We start from the raw sequence: 24,335 nt of genomic DNA, 5'->3' as shown, positions 1-24,335 counted from the left end.
ACTGACATAAAAGATCTATATGTCAAATTAATATGAGAAACTATATACTACATTTTGTTTGTTATTTTTCGAGTCGAACTAACAATTCTTTTTATTTGCAGAAATATTCTGTAGATATTTATTCTATTCCATTGTTAAATATGGTTAACTCACTTAAAATATATACATGTTTCAATTTTTCAATATAAACATTACCGTGATAGGCTTCATGGGTTGTACTTCCTAAGAACTAAGACTTTATACCTAATAATTTCATAGTCATCTTGCAGCGTTCAACCCAAAACAAAGCTGTGCAAGCACAGCTTCTTGTCAGCAGAATTACGAATATGATAAACATTCAAACGATATGGTTTGTATGCAGACGACTTTAAAGAAAATCTTTCTCTAGTAGGTCTTCCACGCATAAATTAAATTAGAATAAAAATGTTCTACAATATTACGTTAAGCTGGGATATTATTATGGTTAGTCCGCGCGCAGAATTTTAATTAAATCCATTCAGTCGCTTAAGCCTGATTGATTAACAAACATCCAAACATTTATGTGCACTTACACTTTCACGTTTATTTATTACTATTAGGAGGATAAACTGATCTGATTTTTTTCTTTTTATATTTAGTATAGTACACAGTAGATATATATATATATATATATATATATATATATATATATATTATATATATTTTTTTTTTTTTTTTTTTTTCATATGTAGAAGAAGTTAATGAAAGTGTTAGCATAAGAAGCCGATGTGATGAATAATATATGCAGTAACTAAATATATAGATATAATTTGTAATCCAGAACATGTAGTCCTATCTTCAAAATTGTTCGTATTCTGGTCATTAAGTATAATGTGGTTGATAGATTGGTTTATCTGCTTGGTATTAACCTATCGATAGATACATTGACTTCTTTACCTTTGATGAGCAATCTCAAAATTTTACGTAACGGTTACATCAAATAAACCTAAAGGTGTCATAAAATTGGTAACACGTGTAAAATTTTCCAAATGGCGATCTAAAGATTCACCTGGAACTCTTATAGGTCTCCCATAAGTAAGCCTTGCTGAAAAAGCTGGTAAGTCTTTCTTAAAAGAACTCTGTATGCCCAAAATATCCATAGCAGTGATTCCGTACAAATACTATTCTATATCAAACCGAATATCTGGCCATTAAATTTAAATAGTATTATGAAAACATTGAAATTTATGGGGATGAATCTAAAACAGCTCTTATTTTTTAAATAAAGTTTTTTTCGACCAAGAATTGAAGCCGAGGTCTCATTTACACAAAACAACGTAACTACAACCACACCACGGAAGTCGTCTAATTAATTAATTACATTTAATATTTACTCGGCTACGAAAACTTCGGAACGTGCGCGATATATCAGACCCATCGGTTAGATATTTAGGAATGTACAACAGTAATGAAAATATAGGAAAATAAAAAACAAGAGTCTTCGATAGAAAGCTTGAGTATTCAGAGTGATTCATGATAACAGTATAATTATGGCTTCGGGCATGGATTTCATATTTAATATAATGATTTGATACCAAACGATAAGAAATTTCACATCGTTAACTTACTTGTAAATTATTTCTATCATACTTCAATATAGACACAGCTTCAGATATATTTGTTCTTATATTACTCGTAATGACGCATACAGCTATCTGCTGTACAATGACTAATGTCACTGCAGAAGACGGGTGACGCAAACACCGAACGAGTAGCTGAATAACTCACGGTACTAGGGCTTCAGAATATTTATGGAGATCTTGCTTACACTTAAACTAGCAAATTATTAATACTGCACTTTACTTCTGCTTTCCTGTTCTCTACAATACAATTTAAATGTGGAATTTAAATTTAAAAATTAATAAAATAAATTTTAAAGGTTCATAGGATATCTGTACATCTTACGGCGGTCCGGGAGATTGTGAAATCAATATATTTTTTTAATTTCATATAAATATTTTAAAATTTGTGAAATACCAATAACACAAGAGTATTTTAATAAATTGTCATTCTTTATTGTACTCATTGTTTTGTAATTGTATATTTTAGTTTAAAGCCTTTTTTAACACTTGCTTTCTTAACTTTGTTTATTTAGTTCTAGCGATCCGGCATGACTTCACACGGGTAGATAGAATTTTCGAAAATAATATGTAGCCTATATTACTCGCAAATAATTCCAATTTTGATAAAATAATTTATTGCAAATAAACAATCAAATATTTCTTTTTTATAATATTAATATTGATGACTGCACCTATAAACATTAATTAATAATATAAACAATGGAGAATAAAGGAGACAAAATGCTGGGCCATTTTTTTCAAGAGCATACTTTTTTTATGGGTGAAAATGGTATGGACACCCCACCCGCGCTAAGGGGATACGCCGGCGGAGCACCAGTGAAGGGTGATAGATGAGAATGAAAACAGGCCAGTTAGCCCATCATGGTGAATTCATCAGGAATTTACCATGATAGTTTCCAGGGGGAACCGCGGGGAGGTCGACTTATTGGATATATTGCTAGCAATGGGATTCTCAGTCTCCATTACTAACAATCCCTTTCCCCCCTCAAGAGCATACTAGAAGGAAAAATAGAGGGCAAAATAAGAAGGGGAAGACTGAGAAATAACTACTTGGGACAGATAAAGGAAACACTAGGTGTCACGTCATATAAGAGGTCAAATATATGGCCTGGAATAGTGGTAGCTGAAAAAAAATACATGAATTAGTGTCACTAACAAGAGAAACTTAAAAGAAGACCTATAAAGATGCTATGTTTATACATTAATAACCTAAATTTTTTTCATAACGACACGTAATGAGAAATAATATGTGAAAGCTTTTTCGGAAATGTACGCAATATATACACACCATTTATTTATTTCATTATTTTGTTAATGTCAAAAGCTTTAAAACTTGAAGAATGTTCATATTACATTTTCAAATTTAATAAATTAATGATCAAAGAATTATTTACAAATTCATTATTTATTGTACGTCGATTTCAACTGTCATTCGATCTTAGTAGATCACTTACATGTCGCATTGACCTATTTACATTATTATGTATGTTGACAATGGAAACATATACAGCTTGTTTCTCATTATAATTTAATGTAGAGCGTAGAGTTATTTATAGTATTCCTACTTCATAAGACAGTTTAATAACCATTTTAAATGAAATTATATTATATAATTGTAAATTAATGAATTATTAAGTATGTAGCAACGCCTACATGAGTCCTTTGTTCAATTTTTGATTGTTCTTATATTACAAATGTTTCTTAAGCGATTAATCTGCTTAATTCGGATTGTAAGCATCTAAAAATTGAATTAAACATTTCATTTAATTATTTGATTTATACACACATTTCTAAATTTGATCATTATTCATAAAGTACTATATTAATTTATGTTTTGCAAGTACTATAAAATAATATAATACAACAAAATATGAACGATTTTTTTAAAAAGACATATCAAAATATTTCGATAAAAATAAAACTGAAAATTAAATTAAATAAATAAATATTTTAAATATGCGACGATATATATAGGCAGTTATTTCATTTACACGTTTCAAGCCATTTAATTTCATTGCTAAATAATTAAATGTCAAATAAAAAATATAGTGTAATTAAAACGCAAAAATAAATAAGGCGAGCAGTATTTGTCATTTATACAGAAATATGTGTAAATATATTAACACTCTTAATTATTAATAATTAAAAATATTAACATATGCGAAAATTTTAAAAGTTTATTATTTAATTTTATTATAATATCATTGACTGAAAAAAATCATAATTGGATATACTTTTGTTTTTAAAATTGTAACACAATTATTTATAGAAACTTTCTTAGCACTATACTTCAAATTATACTGTAAGTAACTAAAATAAAGGTATTTACGAGGTTATTTAAAATATAATAGTTGTCACCGCTGGAAAAAAATTCGCAGGCAAACAAATAAAATAGTATCACCCTATGTCAGTACTCGCAATAAAAATACAAACGATTCTAGTATACTACTAACATTAGAACCACAGCAATATTTATTGAATATTCTATCTAGTCTTTATACACATTTCGACGTCTTAGAAGTCGTTTGAAATTTAAAGGGTTAAAAGCGTCGGATAAGACGTTCGTGTTTTATTATAACAATGTCTAACCGAGAATATCCTGAAGTATTTGGTCGTTTTGAGAGAACAGTCGAAGATGGAACAATTTTGACATTCGAAATTTCAGATATTCCAGAGTCAATGTGGAGTACTGCGGTTGAATTTATGCTGGGAAATTACATAAGAGAAGATGTTTGGTGGACTACGGTAGGTACGTATACCTATAAATATCCCATAATATTTATTTATTTATATACATATTCATATAATAAATAATGAATTAAATTTGATAAAAATGAGTTTTTTTATGGCAAAAATATTAAACTAATTCAATGGTTACTATTATACAGATATCATCATCATCATCATATCAGCCTTTAACTGTTTACTGCCGAACATAAGCCTCCCCTTTAGGGGGTTTTTCCAGTAGGTTCCACGCTTGACAGACAGATTGGCAACCGAAATTAGGTTTTAGAGATGTTAGAAATACAGATGTGTACCCTCATAATTTAAAAACTACCCCTCTGCTAATTTGTCTAAATCATTTAGTAGTTATATCTATAAACGCGATTATATATTTCTGCATTTTATTAATTTTATATATAATATAAGCACAAACTATGTCTGTTTTAAATAAATAACGTACAGAGGAATAACATCTGAGTCCTTAGGAATGGCAACGCATGGGGGGTATCATGGGCGAAACAGTATACTCTGTTATGTCCATGGTACTGTTCATGTCTATAGGCAACGGTTACCACTTTCCATCAGGTAGACCGTCAGCTTGTTTGCCATTCTAAGTTGAATAAAAAAAATAAATTAAAAATCATTTTCGGAAGAAACTGAACGAAGCTTTAATCTCTTAACGTACATTAATCAATGAATCTAATCTGCGCGTGAGAATTTTTTGCAATTAGCAAAATCTCCTCTTATATTATGGAACACTTTCTTCTTACGCAAGAAAATACCTAAGTCATTAGCTGTATTCGAGATGCGGACGGATTGAGCGCTCAATTACGTCCGGAGATAGAGGGGAAGGGAGAAGACCTTAAATGTGGTATCATTATACATCCTTTTCCTTGGCCTTTTGCTCGTCTATGTTTCAAAATTATAACTTGATCCGCTGTACTTTGGCTGCGCAATAAAGAACAGCTTAAGGTAACGAATAGGCTTTCAGTTTGTCATCCAATTTTATAATACGAAATTTTTGAGTAAATTATTTGTTAGCCAAATCTGTTTTGTGAATAATTGTAATTATAAATGAAAATACCGGAAACTGTATAGGTACGTGTTTATAAAGGAAGAAGTTTTTAGTGCATTTATTATTTTACATTATAAATAGAGAGTAGACTTTTTTGTATATACCTATGCTATATGAAATCCTTGTTAACGCTGAACGGTTTTAAGAATTCTTCTTCGATAATATTTGGTTTCTTTAGCTTTTATCCCGTCTTTCATGTATAGCCTATTAAAAGCAGACCCAATTAATTTGTCCATTATATTATTATAATGTAAGAGTAACAAAATTTGAAGTCCATGAAGCTCTATTTTATGTACAATACAAATAAAGTTGACAAAGCCTTCATTTCGTGAATGTGAACTAATAAATTCAGAGAATATAAGCAAATAAGCACGTCTCGGAATAATCTTGAGAATTGCGTTTCTTTTGCGGAATAAAATTGTTCAGGCAGAAAGGCCTATTCAAATGTAGGTAATGTGATGAGTAATTAATTAATTTCGAATGTCGACAGGCACGGCGAAGAGTCTTGAGGCTGTGCAAGAGTACAGAGTGCTACTGACATCGATCGTTAAGCAGAAAATGAGTTTGGCATGCTTCCTCGCCGCCGGAGACGGTTCAGGACACACGCTTGTCGGTGTCAACATTTGCTTGCCACAAGAAAAGGGACGCTTCATTGAACACACCCCGGTGATAAATGCTTGTGACAAATCTTCAGCATTATTAACGTAAAATTAAAACTAACTGAAGGAATTAGTATTATAACAATAGAATTCCTTTGTATTTTTAACGTTTTTTTCTTTCTCATTATATATTTAAAATGGCATACTTATTGAAGGTCTATTTAATCTAAAAGGGTAACAATATTATATACATTATATTTGGTATATAATAATATTCGTGACATCGCTCATAGACTTGTAGTTTACCCACAATGATATATTATTAAATATAGATGTAATAATAAACAAGGTACTATAAAACCTATATATTAAACGTATTAATCTGGATCCAGCCTTATTTGATCTTTTTTATCAGAAATACAATCTTTTTATTTTAGTTTCCATTTTCCGTTGCCCTTGCTATTATTCTCTGACCCTAGATCCATTCCCATTTATTCACCCGTCTTTACCCATTCGAGGCCGACCTAGTTTTCGCCTTTCGTTATTCTGCCAGAATCTCGTAGAACTAATAATATTATCTACGTTTAAAATTTCTTATCATTGAACATATTGCGAATACAGAGCGACGATTAATTAAACAAAATTATGTTACTATAAAATTAAACAGTTTCATTTCTAGATAAATTTTATTTACTACAGCGCAGTTAATTCATATTATTCATATGTACCTATTATGCTAGAAAGAAAATACTTTATACAGTAAAAATAAATATAATGCAAAATAGTAAGTTAAACAGTACTATAAAGGTACAAAAAATAGTGATATCGATCCTAGCATATTAACAATAGACAATGGAATCTTATAAAAATATTAGATTGAAAACTTTTGAATTTAATATGCACAACCAAATATCTACAAGTAGATTTTGCTATGCGATAAAAAGTATATTTTTCAAAAGAAAAAACAGCTACAGTTACAATACGGAAGTAATCGGATATGAAAAAGAATTATCAAAATCTGTTCTGCATTTGCAAGGTAACCGTATATTGTCAAAAAAAATTACTTAGAAACCTCTTTTAGTTGTACAAATATCTGTAAATAAAATTTATGTCAGTGTTTTAGTAGTCGTGACTATTGGCAATTGTTGTTGTAAATTTGCATATATATATATATATATATATATATATATATATATATATATATATATATATATATATATATATATGTAAAAAAAAACTTGTAATTTTTTACAAAACTATAAAATTATAAAACCTTTTTTGTGGAAGAATAGTGTTTTTCTAATAATGTCAAATTTTGTTCAAGTAGCAGCAATTAATTTGCTTTTCTAAATAGAGTACCTAGTTGTTTGCTAACGTTAATAACAGTGCTGTAACGTAACTTTATACTACCTAATAGAACTAGTTAGCCAGTTGACAATTGAATTAAAAGCTGAATAAAGTGCGAGTTCGATCCGACAGTTTAGTGCTCGCATAAACTTATTATAGCTGACCAGCATACAAACATTGTAAAATTATAACTGTAATAACATATTATTTTGTAATTGTTAACTATTTATTGTTGGCATTGGATGGGACATTAAATTCATATTTTTGTAAATTCTTGTTAACATTTTATTATTTTTATGCTTTTATTCCTTAGCAGGTGTTGTCATTCGAAACTTGATTAACTGTGTGTGATGTTATTAATATTATGTATACCTTAATGATAATTTGTAAAAAAAGCGTATTATTATTAATTATAAATTTATTATATACAATGTGTATATATTTGTTCAATTTTAAATATATATATAAAGAACAACATGCGTACAAATTTTATATACATATTGATTTTTTCTGAAACAAGTAAATTGTTAGAGCTACATAATATATGCTAGTTTGTAACTATTCTAATTGTTTAAAGTATATATATATATATATATATATATATATATATAAATATACATAATTAAAGGATTCTTACGACGATTATTTATTTTATATGGGATGCGCTGCTTACGCTGCTTAAATAAAAGTAAAAACATATTTACTTACTAATATTATAACTCCTAAAATTATAATTGACTTGCATATACAATTTTTAATGCATATTTTATTACACCTTTTGGGATCCGAGAACGTCATCTCTATACGAGTCGTAATATTATACACTATATTAAAAACATATTTTATGGACACAATTTAATAGCAAGAACGTAGTTTGAATTTAAATTGAGTGAGAACGTAATTGAAGCAACAGAATTGGAAGTAAACAAAATATTGCAGCTATCTGATTGCAGTTTATTTAGGTAACAACCTAATTAGTGAACGAACATAATTTCATTTGATAATATGTCAACTGAGCATTTGAAGCATTATAAAATATTAAAGTACATATATTTCATTAGACCAATTAATATCTACTTTTATAATTATAATAAATAAAAACTAATATTAATTTCTCCCTATTTTAGTTTAAAAAATTGATACACGCCGTGATCAATATTTCACAAAAAATTACATTAAAAATAATATATTTGCAATGCGAAACTGAATGTTAACAAATACTCGTACACGAGTAGATAGTACTTTTATTTTACGCAAATAAAGTCCGCAACATCAATCGTCACTTTATATGAAACCAGTATGAAAGTAAACTATATCCATTGAAAAAAATATCAAAACCGCGTAACAAATACACATAAAAATATACAGACGAATTGAGAAGTTCATCATTTTAGAAATTGCTTTAAAATATTTACTGGTTATAAGGTACTCTTTGTACACTAGTTGCCTTATCTATTCATGTTTTATTAAGCAGTGTGAAGTGTTCTTAAGTGATGTACATATTATTTTGTTCACAGCCCAAAACGAAGGCAGGTTTGGTATCGCTACGTATGTTCGTGGAAGCTATGAAAGTGACAGTGATATATGATAAATACAACGTGAATGAATATCTCATGGGAGCTGGCCTTTCTGTAACACCAGAATACAGGGGTCTCGGCATTGGCGTGGAATTACTGAAAGCAAGGTTCGTCTTAAATTTCTTGTCAATGAGGCACAAAAGTAAAACCTAAGGGGTACGGTTAAATTCGATGACACTTTAGTGGCATTGATGTATTGATTGATACAAAAACGTGACAATTCGTAAGATACTAGTGTATCTTACTCTATGTTATTTTTCAACCGACTTCAAAAAGAAGAAGGTTCTCGATTCGTTTGTATTTAACTTTTTTTATGATTGAACCTTCAGTTGTAAACCGATTTCGTAAATTATTTCTTTATCTGAAAGGAAATAGTTACAGATTGGTTTTAAAGAAATTTTATCAAAACTGCTTCAGTAGTTTAGCTTTTAAATCAAAACAAACTGGTTTTGTCACAATCGAAATCAGTTTTTTTTGTAGAACACAATCTTACATTGTATTAATTAAAAACTTTAAAAAGAATTAAAACTATTATATTTTAAAACTTTTCTATTGAACTAAGGAAAGATCTCAATTTAATTATTTAGTTTACTTTCTGCACTACATACATTATCCAATTGGAAAATGGGGAAGAAAGGTTATCAGTTAACGATCCCGTATAATCCAACGCAATACAGGACGATCCCCTCGCCCTCTATATACTCTAAATAGAGCGACGATCTCGAATGTATAGTACCATTGAATGCAAGTAGCTCAAGATTTTTCCTTATAAAAGAAGTCTATCTTCAACTGGGAACAATAAATTTAACAGTTAAAATGGTTTTTGTCCATAGTATCCCATAATATTATTAACAGCACAGTTAACAAATAATATTTGTTTTGTTAACTGCAATTTAATTGAATGTAAAATAAAAGACTTTTCTCATTTTCAGATTGAAACTAACAAAGACTTTAGGTCTTAGAGCAACTGGTGGCATATTTACAAGTATGCAGGCGCAACGAGTGGCAGAAAAAGCGGGCATGGAGTGTTTGTATGAAATAGCATATAAAAAGTTCGGGAAACAATGCCATGTAACGTTTGACACTGATACAGAGTATTTAAAAATATTCGGAAAAAGTGTTGAAAATTAAGGAAATCTGTTAATTTAACAGCTTTTCTTGTAACGACACCCAGAGATTTATTTCAGGTGGTTAGTTAATTATAATTAATGTAAGATTAAATACTCGAAAAAGTAACTAAACTATTTTGCTAGGCCACCTATATTAAATAAAAAAATTGTTTTATAATATCAATTACGCTTCTTATTTTAAAAATTATACTGTTTTTATTACTTTATGTGTGCCAAGTATGTAGGTAACGTAAAACAGTCAATATGGCCCTCAAGCCCTTTTTTTCAAATTTTAATCAGCTTGTTTTTTTTTTATTATTTATATTAATCAAATTGTTAAAAATAGAACCTGTGACGTATTACAAACATCGCATTTAAAAATTCATGGAATATAAATAAATAGACATAAGAGTCATATTTATCTATATTGTTTAAAATACGACGACATACACACATTATGTTGTTCTCCTATTTCTTCAACATAAGAGAGTTATAGACTATAAAGTATGCACATTACGCACGTAATATATAATTTTTACGCAGGACTAAACAACAGTGTTAACAAAAGGACGTGACATGACGTCATTTCAAAGGTTTAAGACTTCTGCGATTAATAGTCTGTGGGGCCCGACTTTATGACTCTTCTGAGAATAGCAGGGATGATAAATGATCTCCATTTCTGTGGACTATAACTGGCTGGACTTTAATTTAAACGATAAGTAAGTCATATACTATTTGAAGAGAATACGGCCGCATGATTATTATATAAGAGTATGCTTTCTTGTTATTCTTCAATGTTACTTAATGTACTTAAATATTCATTTATTTGTCGCAAAGCTCGAAAACAATAATCTCAGTATTATAAATTAACTCACTGTGAGTGGGGCAAGTCACTCTCCTAATCTCTTATATAGAAATCTGAAGTTGATAAATTATTGTTGTGCGTTTAGTAAGGAACTGTATTATAAATATAAATCATATGATAATAAGTATAAATAAAATTCATAATAGCAGAAATTATGTATTCTTTTTAAGTATTTACCTATTATCATCATCATTCTTAACAATTCGTTAGAAATTTATGTCTGATTACAACACTACGTAAGCCAAGCAGCTTACTATATATTTTGACGGAGTAAAATAAACGCACAACTTTTTACGAGTAATCCACAAGGGCATGGTTCATGATACTGATATAAATAGAGAACTAATTTCTAAACAACTAATTCAGTTTCAGTAAATTTACTTTCCAAGCTCTGTAGCCTAATGATTTTATAGTTTATTTAATCATGTAAATACTAAAGTAACTAACTAACATTCTATCTAGGAATTATTCATTGCGGCAACCCTTTAGGGTATTGGTGTTATACGAGTAGGTACTAGCGAGAGCATATAATAGTTTCTCCCTCTATGAACGGTTTGAATCCCTCTTGCAATCTTATCCTTGCCTCTCCAATATGTGAGATTGCCGGAATTATTATATTTAATACAATAGAAACTCATATTAATAATAAAAAGCTTTGAAGTCTCTCCTATTTATCTCTACATTCCAATTTACATGGACTGATTATAAAAATCGTTAATAAATCATGTTCACACAATCGAAACAACGGGCGTAGCTAGTATGTTTTATTATCTGAGTATACAAATATATTGATTTGAATTTTTATTTTTATTATTGTGGCTTTAATCTGCTACTCTCTGCAATCAATTCCTAAAAGACTCTGGATGAAAAGAATAATATTTGCTAATCCAAGACAGGGCCCACATAAATATGCAAAAATTTCATTCAAATCCTTTTAAGCCTTTAAGCGTGATTGGGTGGCAATCATCGAAATATTTTTTTTTGGATTTTACTTACAACGATATCTCCATGATTGTTATGTTGTTACGAGTTTATATTATTCAATTTTGTAAGATTACTGAAAATATGAGATGATTTTTTTTTTACAATTATTACAATACAATATATATGATCATCCTAAACCATTAACTAGTAACCTTCAATTGTTTCTAATATATAGATATATATGCAAATCTTCGTCCATAAATCTCTATAAGCCACGAAGTTACAGTAACATAGGTTGATACAATGTATCACATATTTTATGTATGATGATATCTAAACCAATCCCCAGGCCAGCTCAAGCTTAGAATTAGCCCCTACCATTAAAGTAAATTGAAACAAACCTTGTATATTTAATTACCTACTTAATCCTTATCTCGTTTAGAAGTTTGGATACAATTACATACTGAAGCCGAGATTTGGGACAATGTATTAATATTGACAACGTCCGTAGTATATTGGTAACAAATTAATACCCTACGTTCTCGTAAATGAAGTTCGGAATTTAATGATCCGTCACTTTCTTAAATGAACTAAAATAAATTATATTTTATAACTAAATATATATATATATTCTTTGGTCTCAAGGTACAAGTTGCTACAGATAATAATAATAATAGGTTATTCAAAGTAAGTTATACAATCGTCTTTAAACATAGAAAACCCTGCTCCCTTAATAGGTAAATCCTGTACTTTAGGATAAGCAGTACTCTTCCCTATAAGATATAATGATTCAAAATATATTAAATGGGAAACAGTAACACTTGAGGTACCTACTAACGAATAATACAATTTGTTCAAATAATATTTTGTAGGTGAACCATGACAGCCTAATTCGTAATTCTATATTCTGAATATAGACAATAGATAGCTAATAACATGTAAAACTTGATGCTTATAGAGGAGCAAACTGAGCGATCTTTTCGCGTACATATTCTAGCTATTATCCGCGAAAGTCATCAAAGAAGATCCGCAACATTTCCAAAATGCTTGTCATTCCTGTGAAAGTGAACATACCACCAATAAATTCAAAATTTTTCTCTAGATTCTGTTTTAACTAAATTTTAAAAATATTTCATATTTAAATGTCAAAGTTATTCTAGTACCGAGCTTAGTAGTTGCCGTAATAACGTTCATACAATTATCGATATTTACAAGTAAGATTGAGTTATGTTGATCGATATTAAAGTCTGTCTATCTATCTATTCTATTTAAGAACTGCGCTCTTGCCGATGGAGCTCTTGCCACTCACTACGATTTTCACCTCTCTATACGACACGATATCAACTCCTTCCTTGATCTGCCTAATGTAACTACATATAACTATGTAACTAAGTCTATCTACGTAAAGAATATTAATAAAGAATTATATGTTTTGTAAATATAATGAAGAATCCTATTAATAAGAATTTTATAGTCATTACAATTGCGCGGGTGGTGATACCCTATGTATCGATATCAAGTTATAGATTGATGTCAATACTATTTAATTCCTAGATTGAAGGATTGGTTAGAGTTATGTCAACTGTCATGTGATAGATAAAAAAAGCGTTAACGCACACTTTTTATTTTTATCCGAGCAGTAAGTACTTTATATTATTCTCAATTTCGTGTATAATATAGTATATGTCATATATGTGTAAGTATATTTGTTATTTATATATATTTATTCGTTTATATATGTAATTTTAGTACGTATGTATATCAATAATTAGTAGTACCGCATTCGAGTATTCTGACACTTCCCTATGGTTGACTGGGAGAGAATGCTTTTAGCATTAAGTTCGCCATGTACACATATTTGTACTAATGAATAAATAAATAAATAAATAAATAGATAAGCTATAACATTCCATCCTCATACAAAACGCTCAATATTATCCATCTCCTCTATTTATGTTCTCCTTCTAATATTATGAGTTAATGTGATAGTAATGTGAAGAAGTTAAGGTAAAAATACGTAGGTGTTTATTACTCAGTCAATCTTTAATACCTGTCAGTATTCAATAAAGTCTAATATATAACTAAATAATTATAAAATTTTTGTATAGATGCTTTTTATCAACATCTTATTCATTCAGACTACCTGTAACTTCGAGAGCATCTGTAGGTTTTTTTATGTAACTTAAAATCGCACACAAACTGACGGCCCTCCTGATGGAAAGTGGTAACCGTCGCCTATAGACATGATCAATACCATGGACATAACCGGGTATATTGTTTCGCCCATGCATAGCCATTCCTAAGGACTCAGGTGTTATTCCTCTGTACCCTGTAAATTCACTGCTATTTCTCACCCTTCAAACCGAAACACAGCCATGCAAACACAACCGTTTCTCACTAGAAACACAAATAGGACAGAAGTGCCCAAGTTAACGACTTTTGTACAAAGTCTCCCTCCGGTAAAGGTATTATCTTCTACCGGAGAGTACCTACCAATGGTCATGATGATCTTAATTTTGTCACTATTGTATATTTGACAAAATTCAAATTGCTATAATAATTGTAACTATACTCCGCTTATCCCAAATCATTGCCTTGGTGTTTTAGTGATGAGTTCTGGCTAAAGCTAGAAAGCTTTCGGCAAACCTGGATCTTTTCTTGTATTAAAGAGTTACAGGAAACTGTATTCTATTCGATGCAATGTGTCCTAAGTATAGCATGTACTTAACAACATCTTTAACATCGAAATTACATATTTGGCTTGAAAGTACATGAGCTTTTAATATCCTTGTTTCAGAAGGATTACTGAAAAATAAGTATAATGTCCGCAGGGATAAATTTATTCTCAGTATTGCAGATAATGCCTATATTTTATACAGGTTATCTTAATCGCTAATTACATTTTCTTTTCGCAATTTATCATTGTATCAAAATGATCGTTTCTTTTATATTACGTTGTAGTCTGGGTAACTATGTACCTGTTATGAAATGTCAATTTATTGATCGTAAACTTGAAAGGAAGTAGGGCGTCAAACTGTCACACAAACACAGTGTGAATCATTTCATTGTCTATGGACTGCGTTAGTAACATATGTACTTATAACATGTTTGTTATAAACTTATGTAATCCTAGTATTCTACTATTTTAAATATGATTATATAAAAATATGTACAAAACATAACTGTGTACTCGTATGTTTTATAATCGATTTTTTATTTTTTTGTAGAGCAAAATGTTTCACAACGGACCTATACTATTCATATAATTTATCGATTTTTCACTGATATATCAATAAAAAATGGACCAAGATTCATTAGAATATCGACACACTATTATAAGTATGTTGAATTACTCATATATTATTTATCATAGACAGCATTTGGGTCATTTAGAATGAAGAAGCTACATTTTATCCAGGTTAATATCAGAATACCTCAATCTCGTGAATAAAGTTCAGGGTGCATTTCATCTATAATAAAGAGTCTGAACTGTGAAAGTGTAAGGAGGAGGAGGTCTTTGTGATATTCTTAGTATATGATTTTTTATCGTCAATTCCTATGTATATTTATATCTTTTAAGTAGTGTATTCGTTGTTTTACATACAATACCGTCAGTACTTATGGGTATACAACAAATAGATACATTGTGATATGAATATTAACCTTTCATCTTCTGGTAGCTCGATGTATAGAGGCTGTAGTGTGATGTTTCGTAGATGAAGTGGGTTGTCGCCAGCGAGGTACGTGTGTGATATCTCTGCCAGCGAGTGATTGAAGGCGCGCACGACGGCGGCGGCCGAGGGCGGCGCGGCGATGCCCACGAAGAACGTGGCGCGCGCGTCCGCCTGCAGCACACGTAGCTCGCGCCCTCCGGCGGTCGCGGCGAACACTGCATACGCACACCACGCCGCGCACGCGTACCACGCAACGCACAGCGACAACGCGCGCCTGCGCATCACGCCCCCCCGCACCGGCCTCACCGCCGCCCGCGCCCCTCCCTCCCCCCGCACCACGCCGCCATCGCCAGCGCTCGATCAACACCATCCACGCTCAACGCCCCACCCCGCACCACAGATTTATTCCCTTTCTAAACATTTACTCACACCCGAATTGTCACTGAATTTTTACCCGTTTATACCAATATTGAGAGGTTCACAAATATTTACGTACAATTTTACATCAATATAACGCTGATTTTTATGTAATGGACGGTTTTAATATTATGAAAAAGATTTGACCCGTAATTTCAATTACGCTTTAGCTGCCGCCGGCGTATCTGAAACAAAAGGAAATTTCGTTGTAGTTGCCGTATACATACAAATAAATTTACTAAATATGAAAAAAAAAATTAATTCGGTTAGTAACAAACAAGTTAGATATATTACAATTAATTTTAATGAAAATAAATGTTAAAAGGAATATAAGTAACCAGAATAAATAGATATCCAGACACAATAAAGGATGAATAGAAGTTCATCTAATAATAATAATACAACTAGCAACAAATATCTTATAATCACTAGAATTTAAAAGTCCTTAAACTGAACTGGTTTCATTGCCATTATAAGAGAAAATAAAAACAGCACGTGAAAATCGGGGATGTTAAATTTAATTCAAGAATAAAATTATTTTGTAGTTCCTCAAGCACTCAAGCCAATACTTTTTTATTTTGAATATGACCTTATGTAACTGAGATTATTTGGAAGAAAATACTTATATCATTAAGTTCGATTTGTTTACATTAATCTAAAGAATAAATTGAAAAATTGCAAATCTAAATTAATTCTTAATCATTACGATTATTGGACAAATTAACGGTATTTTTTTTTTTTTTGTATATGCTATGCAATATTTACGTCTTTCGATACAAAATTTTAACATCGGAATGAATTAATTTAATTCATGAAATAATCATCAAAATTGGTTCAAATCCAAAAACATCCCACACATTGGTATATGTTATATACATAATGCGAAGAAAAATTGATAAATATAGATGCTTTGTTATGAAATATAAATAATTGTACTTGACAGGACATTCCAGGTTGAGTTGTTTCCATTGTTCAACCTACTATAGATTTATTGAAAGAAGTAAATATTTATAACATTGGTAATACATGTTACTTCTGAGTTCTTTTTATTCAGTATCTACGTAACGACAATGACAAATGATACATATACTTATCCGGTAAAGACTGATTGATATTTTTATCTGTGTTACTCAACCTATTACGCATTTCGGTTGGTTCTTTTCGTCTGGCTGAATTTAGTTGATGTCATAGGTTGTTTCAAGAACCGACTCGAGTCCTGTCGTAATATACTTGCCCTATATATTTTCACGAAAAACGCGCGTTGAGTAAACGTCTCTCATTAATTATTCTGGATATACTCGCTGGCTGTAGCAAAATCAACCCCTGAATTACGGTAGACATTTTGAAAGGATGAGTTTCTACGTTGTATTTGTATATAAATATAGACACATTATCTATAATGGTGATGTTGTTAGAATACAATACGTTATCACCACTTTACATCCTTAGGATATCATAAGAACTTGCGAAGAGAACCAAGGACAATACATTAATGCAAGAGAAGAAAATCTTTAAATTTTTTTTTTTTTTTACAACACAGGGGGCAATCGAGCATGCGGCTCACCTGATGGTAAGTGACTACCGCCGCCCATGATCACCCACAACACCAGCGGCATTGCAGGTGTGCTGCCGGCCTTTTAAAAAGGAATATACTCTTTTCTTGAAGGTTATGTTGTCGTATCGGTTCGGAAATACTGCTGCTGGAAGTTGATTCCAAAGAATGGTTGTGCGTGGAAGAAAGTGCCTTGAAAAACGCACGGTGGAAGACCGCCACTCGTCCAGATGATTGGGATGAAACTTTAGTTTGTGGCGGGTTGTACGGTGGTGAAAATCAGCAGCAGGTATCAATCCGAACAATTCCTCAGAACACTCCCCATGATAAATTCGGTAGAAGATGCACAGAGATGCAACATCTCTGCGCAGTTTCAATGGGTCAAGTCGGACAGTAAGGCGTTGACTATCGATAATTCGAGCCGCCCGACTTTGAATGCGGTCTAACGGAAGGAGTTGGTACTGTGGCGCTCCTGCCCACAGGTGAGAACAGTATTCCATATGCGGCCTGACTTGGGCTTTATATAATTTCAGGCGGTGTTCTGGCATGAAATATCGTCTCACCCTATTGAGCACTCCTAACTTTTTGGAAGCTATCTTAGCCTTCTCCTCCAGATGACCGCAAAACTGGACGTCGCAAGATATATCAACGCCCAGAATTCCTAGACTCGACTTTTTATCAAGGGAAGTGCCCTGAAAGTGAGGATATACGACAAACGGCGTTTTTTTTGCGGTAAACGCGCAGACTTGTGTCTTTTTGGGGTTAAATTGGACAAGATTTTGTTCACCCCAGATCGAAACTTGATGGAGTGAAGTTTCGATTTCAGACACAAGTCTATTCCGGCACTCATCGGTATGTGCCCGCGAGATCTTTGCATGACCGGTATATAATGTATCTCCTGTACTGTCGTCTGCATAGCAATGAATATTACTTATCTGTAACATATCATTGATATGCAGAAGAAACAGAGTCGGAGATAGTACACAGCCTTGCGGGACACCAGCATTCAAAGGTTTTAAATCAGAGCATGCTCCGTCGACTACGACCTTAATGCTACGTTCCTTGAGAAAACTGGCGACCCAAATGCACAGTCTCGCAGGCAACCCAAATGAAGGTAGCTTTGAAAGCAGCGCTCTATGCCACACCCGATCAAAGGCCTTCGCGATATCCAGACTAACTGCTAAGGCCTCTCCCTTACTCTCGATTGCCACTGCCCATCGGTGTGTTAAGTAAGCTAAAAGATCACCGGCCGAACGTCCCTGTCGAAAGCCGTACTGGCGATCACAGATCAGCTGGTGCTCTTCTAGGTACCGGAGCAGTTGACGGTTAATAATGGATTCCATAACCTTCGAGAATAAGGAAGTGATAGCTATGGGCCTATAGTTAGCTGGATCTGAGCGATCTCCCTTTTTAGGGATCGGATGCACCAGAGCAGTCTTCCAAAACTTTGGGACTATGCCCGATGAGTAGCTAAGCCGAAAAAGACGCGTAAGAACCGGAGCCAACTCTGGTGCGCACGTCCTAAGCACAATTGGAGGAATACCATCAGGCCCACTCGACTTATGGATTTCGAGGGAGAAAAGTGCTCTACGCACTGAGCTATGCGTGAATTTAATGTCAGGCATAGAGCTCCTACAACACGTGATGGTCGGTGGTGGTTTCTCCCCGTCATCCAATGTCGAGTTTGACGCAAAGATGGATCCAAGAAGATCGGGAATAAAATAACATAATGCCATACGACATTAAACTCGCCATTTATACAAATGTTATTGTACACTTAAGGATAAATAAATACAACCCTGTACCCTTAACTGAAAACCTAAAAATCTCTAGACTTTTCTAATTCGCAAGTACGTGCAAAATAAACAGTTTATTTAAAAAATAGTCTATTGATCACAATCACACTAAGCTACTTGGAATACAACCTTATACTAATAGGGCAGGCCTACTATATGTAATGCCTTCTTGATAACAAAGTATTACTTGCTCTGTGATAATGACCTGTAATTTGTTCATATACTTCTCACGCCATTGGTTATTGTATTATTATAATTTGACCGTAGTAGTGTCCATTAATTCTTCTTATTACTATCACTTGCTAAATCGACTACCATTAGTATAATAGCCAAAGATGAAGTCGCTACAGGTTGTCGAATCATTATCGTAGCAATATTTATTGTAATTTTTCTTACACTCTCGCAACGCGTGAAATGTGTTAAATTTCATAATGTTTATAATTCAAATACAATTTGAAAAATAATCACATTGACCATTAAAAATCATGACATTACTTAATAACTAGAACAAAGTTTTAAAATTTAATGGCATGTAATGAATATTTTGCAATAATTACCAAAAACAAATTGGATAAAAATCAATATTATTAAAATTTAACACAAAGTTGTAGCCATTTAAATTTTGTGTTTATAAATGTACTTATTTGAAGAACTATATTTAAGAAAATTTTACATTATGAACGAAGTGTGGTTTTAATTTTTTTCTTCTTTTTTACAATTGAAAAAAAATAAAAAATAAAGTCAACTAAAGATATTTAGTCGAAGAAATAATAATCTCGTAACTTTATACTAGTTTTTCTCCGTAACTTTGTCTGCAAGACCGAAATAAATAATTTGATCATGTTAAAAACTAACCTGTGGCCTTGTCTATCGTAAATAACGTGTGTATATCTATATACATATATAACGGGAAATTAATGAAGTCATTGTATTTTTCCGTTCCCGACAATTGTTTCGCTTTCATACGAGACCCTTCTACAGGAGGAATATGACGAGTTTTTCTGAAACGGCAAAACACAGTGAGTTCATTAATTTCCCGTTAACAAATGAACATAAGTTTTATAAATAAGTATACAAAATTTTATAACGATAGGTTGTATTGTTAAGGTGCATAGTAAAGTTACGTTTATCATATATATGTATATATAAGCATATATAAAATCTCTTATTTGATTAATAACTATCACAATCAGCTAACAAACCCGAATTATAAATTTAATCGGTAAGAGAAACTTACCAAGTATATTATAAGTACAACAAATATATAAAGCTCTCTTATAAATAAAATAAGTGCTACCATCGCCATCTCAGTGACATTTAGAGGAAGATTGTTCCATTGAGTGAATACGCTCGAAGTTAAAATTATAGGTCTTGAGGCGTACCCTCGTCACAGGCCTCAAAGCAGCTAATTGAAACTGACTTGTTATTCACCTACCCTCGGTTTAATATTAAATTTACCCAATGAATGAACTAATCTCTCCAAAAATATTAATTTTATTCGTTAAACGTGCTTTTAACCGCAGCCACGTCTGCTTTCACTTTGAATAATATATTTTTATTCCATTTTTGTAACAAAAGACTTTTCTTAAAGTCATCTGGCCTACTTGTGTTTTTACGGGCAAGCAGTTCTTTTTTTATATCACTGAGGTGGCAAATAAACATACGGCCCACCTAATGGTAAGCGCTCACCGTAGCCTATGAACGCTTGCAATACCAGTGGTATTACGCGCGCGTTACCGATACTAAAGAAACCTCTTTACCCCTCTTTTGAAGAACCCCATGCTGAAGTCTCTTGGGAAAACCTCTACAGGGAGCTTCCATAATCTGAATGTCCATGGGAGAAAACATTGTCGAAACCGCGTAGTACGCGGTCCGCGACCATTTAGGCTGTAGGGTATGAGCGTGAACTCCCTGTCGATGGCGAGCCGTACTATGGTAGAAAGTAACTGTGGGCATCATATTGAACAATTCCTCTGAGCACAATCCGTTGTATAAGCGGTACAACATGCAGAGTGAGGCAAAATCTCTCCTAAGACTTAAGGGTTTGATACTGCTTGTAAGCCTGAGATCATCGACAATTCTCATAGCTCGTCGTTGCACTGAGTCGAAGGGTTCAAGCTACTATCTAGGTGCATTAATTGTTGATCCGGCATGAAGTAATGGTTCGCTTTATTAAGCACACCGAGTTTTTTGGATGCCAGCTTCACCTTATCTTCGAGGTGGCCACGGAACTGTACATTACTAGAGATGTCGTCACCAAGAATCCCAATGCTTTTAGAGACGTGCCCTAGAACTGTGGAGCCACAGTAAATGGTTTTTTTTTTAGCGATGAACGCGCAAGCTTATGTTTTAGCGGAGTTAAACTGGACTAAGTTTTGTCATCCCCAATCACATACTCCAGTTAACGTTCTCTCGATTTCGAACACAAGCTGTTCACAATTGTCCTACGCGATGGAACGAGGGACTCTGGTACGACTCGTATAATGGGCATCCCCAGTTCTATCATTCGCATAACAATAGATATTACCTAAGGATAACATATCATTGACATGCAGCAGAAACAGCGTCGGGGATAGCACAGAACCCTGCGAGACACCAGCGTTAATATCCATGCTTTCAAAACAGCAACCATCTACAACGGTTTTTATGCGTCTGCCAGACAAAAAGCTGGCAATCCACTTACACAGCTGTCTGCAGTTATAATTACTTCACTGTATTTTTGTTTAAAGGGTGAGATATACATATAATAGTGAAACTACAATCAATATTATGGGGAGTACAACATGTTATTTCATATTTACAGTATTATGTCAATTCAAAACTCTCTAACAAAAATTTATCATATATCATTGTTATCGTATAGACTCAATCTATATTTAAATTCATGACCATATTTATTCAGTTGGCATTCCAAATCTGTTCAAATGATTCCATGAAAATTGTACATTCATAACTGTATTAGGACAATACCTAGTATCCTTTTTGTTTTATTTATTTGAAATGTATGAAGTATGTTTCTCTTCTAGTAATTTATTTTGCTTGCGACACTTTTTGGGTTCTTTGTCAATATCAATAAGTGTACGAGAATATTATTTTTTTTTATTTTAGTAAGACTTGCTACGTTTATTTTATTAATTTTTAGTTTACCGCTTAAAATAATTATCCTATAGAAACCACGATGTGCTCGACTTGGCGGGAGCATAGCCGTTCCCCCTGATTTATCAAAATGGGCCAACTAATTTGACTTCATTCCCCGCTGATACTGGGCCAGTGGCATGCCGTGTGGCCCTGACATAAGTAATAGGCGACTAAGGGAACTCAATGGTTAATGGGAAGCATTATTCCTCCTAAAAAATCTCTAAAAGCCTAACTGAAGTTGCTAACCTGCCAAGCGTGGCAACTACTGTCAAACTCCCCTTATGAGAAAGGCTTATATTCAGCAATGCACAATTAACGGCTGAAATGATGATAATAAATAACTGGGCCAACGTATAGTACAGACGGGGTCACCGTTTCATTATCACCAATAAAAAAATAACTAAGAAAATTCCATACGAGAATACAAATTATAGGGATATACTTAAAGAGGGTTTTACAGTATTCCTACGGGAAAGAGGGAAATGGGTTACACAAGAGCAATTATTAGTTATTTGATAAAATCTTTATTACATATTAATCAAATAACTATATATCAACTTTCACGTAGGACGTGCACAAGTGAACGAAAATTCTTAGCTATTTTAGTAACAATTCTAAGAACTGAATCTTACAACTTATCTGTTATTACTCTCTATATATTTCAGTAAAATGTAGATATTTGCGACGCAGATATGTAGCCAGATATCATCAGTTACTGTTTCAACAAATATACCTATAGGTATATTTGTTGAAACTGTATACAGTTGAATTTATATTGAAAGTTCTCGGAAATTCAGTAGAAACTTTCCAAGTGGATTTCCTGCCACGGTGGTTACGCGAGCACTACGGTGGCTTTATGGAGCTATTGAAGTTACATGTAAGGTACAATACAAATAGTCAATATACTTGTTTTGTGCAATATATTACATTGTATTTCTTAGCATAAAATTGGAAAATTTCAACTCAATACTCTACTCGACATTGTATGCAACAAATCAACGGTTGAATCTCGATGGATTATACATAAATACTGAATTTATTTATAAACTTGCTGCAACTTTGTCAGTATACTATCAAGTCGAAATTAATTTTATATAGAAATATTTGAACAATTTTACTATCAACAATATCTAACAAATCTTTTCGTTAACATTGACATCCAATAAAAGTACCTTCTACGCGACTTTACACAATGGAGGGGTTAAATTGTACCTGTGCTATAACCACATTATGATTTACTCTGTAAATCATTGTAGAGTATAGCCCAGTTTATAAAATAGCCTACCAATTACAAATTTATGTATTATTCAATTATAAATTTACATTCTAATCTGCTAAACTATTTCCTCATAATGAAATAACAAACAATTTACGTTTCAATAATTTAAGTCTCCGTACCTAATTTTTGTGAAAAAATACTACTCTATAAAACTACAGACTTTTCGAATTTTACTTTTGTTTAGAAATTAATATATTATAATAACTATTTATTATTATTACGTTAATTAATAGATATAAACATTTTAATATACATATAATAATACGAGTACCTTGTCAGAATCTTCATTTTGTAAATTTAATGTCCAGATTATTAATAAACGTATGTAACAAACACTATCTTTCCTACAAATTGAGTCTTAAAATAGTACTTCTTCAAATAAGAGAAAATGGACCCGATAGCTGACAGTAAGGGGACAAATTAACTTTTATCGGATCAGATAGTATTACTACCATCTATAAAACTTAATACTTTAAACAAAAAATAACAATAATACTATTTATGTCTTTAACATTCTGCACCATACAGAAGTAATGAAGATTGCATTGCGGCACAATCAGAGAAACTATGCTATGCATAACAATAAAATAAATAATTATGAACATTTCAGTGTATTCTCAGTAAATTAGTTTTTAGCAGTGAACTCGTTAGCATTGTA

At 32.1% G+C, this 24,335-nt stretch overlaps 2 protein-coding genes across 4 annotated transcripts in view; one reads left to right on the top strand and one right to left on the bottom strand.

Annotated features, from left to right (window-relative positions):
• Positions 1–15,802, bottom strand: part of LOC113511860 (uncharacterized) — a 55,082-nt gene extending 39,280 nt beyond the window's left edge. For both annotated transcript variants that reach the window (XM_026895584.3, XM_031913681.2), the window contains exon 1: positions 15,485–15,802. In XM_026895584.3, the coding sequence (XP_026751385.2) occupies positions 15,485–15,777 (293 nt within the window). In that variant the 5' untranslated portion in view covers positions 15,778–15,802. The remainder of the gene's footprint in view (positions 1–15,484) is intronic.
• Positions 4,062–11,374, top strand: LOC116413605 (uncharacterized). Of its 2 annotated transcripts, none has more exons than XM_031913682.2 (5): positions 4,062–4,350; positions 5,891–6,066; positions 8,864–9,030; positions 9,856–10,113; positions 10,576–11,374. In XM_031913682.2, the coding sequence occupies exons 1-4, from the start codon at positions 4,182–4,184 to the stop codon at positions 10,052–10,054; spliced, it is 711 nt and encodes a 236-aa protein (XP_031769542.1). In that variant the 5' UTR covers positions 4,062–4,181; the 3' UTR covers positions 10,055–10,113; positions 10,576–11,374. The 2 variants fall into 2 exon arrangements, with proteins under 2 accessions (XP_031769542.1, XP_052750499.1); XM_052894539.1 differs by having other exon boundaries at positions 9,856–10,110; positions 10,576–11,373.
• Positions 15,803–24,335: the final 8,533 nt, after the last annotated feature.

The sequence above is a fragment of the Galleria mellonella genome, unplaced genomic scaffold, assembly GCF_026898425.1.
Source record: "Galleria mellonella isolate WM207_F2 unplaced genomic scaffold, CSIRO_AGI_GalMel_v1 utg213, whole genome shotgun sequence".
Taxonomy (NCBI): Eukaryota; Metazoa; Arthropoda; class Insecta; order Lepidoptera; family Pyralidae; genus Galleria; species Galleria mellonella.
The sequence above is the reverse complement of the archived record's forward strand: the minus strand, read 5'-3'. Positions and strand labels throughout refer to the sequence as shown.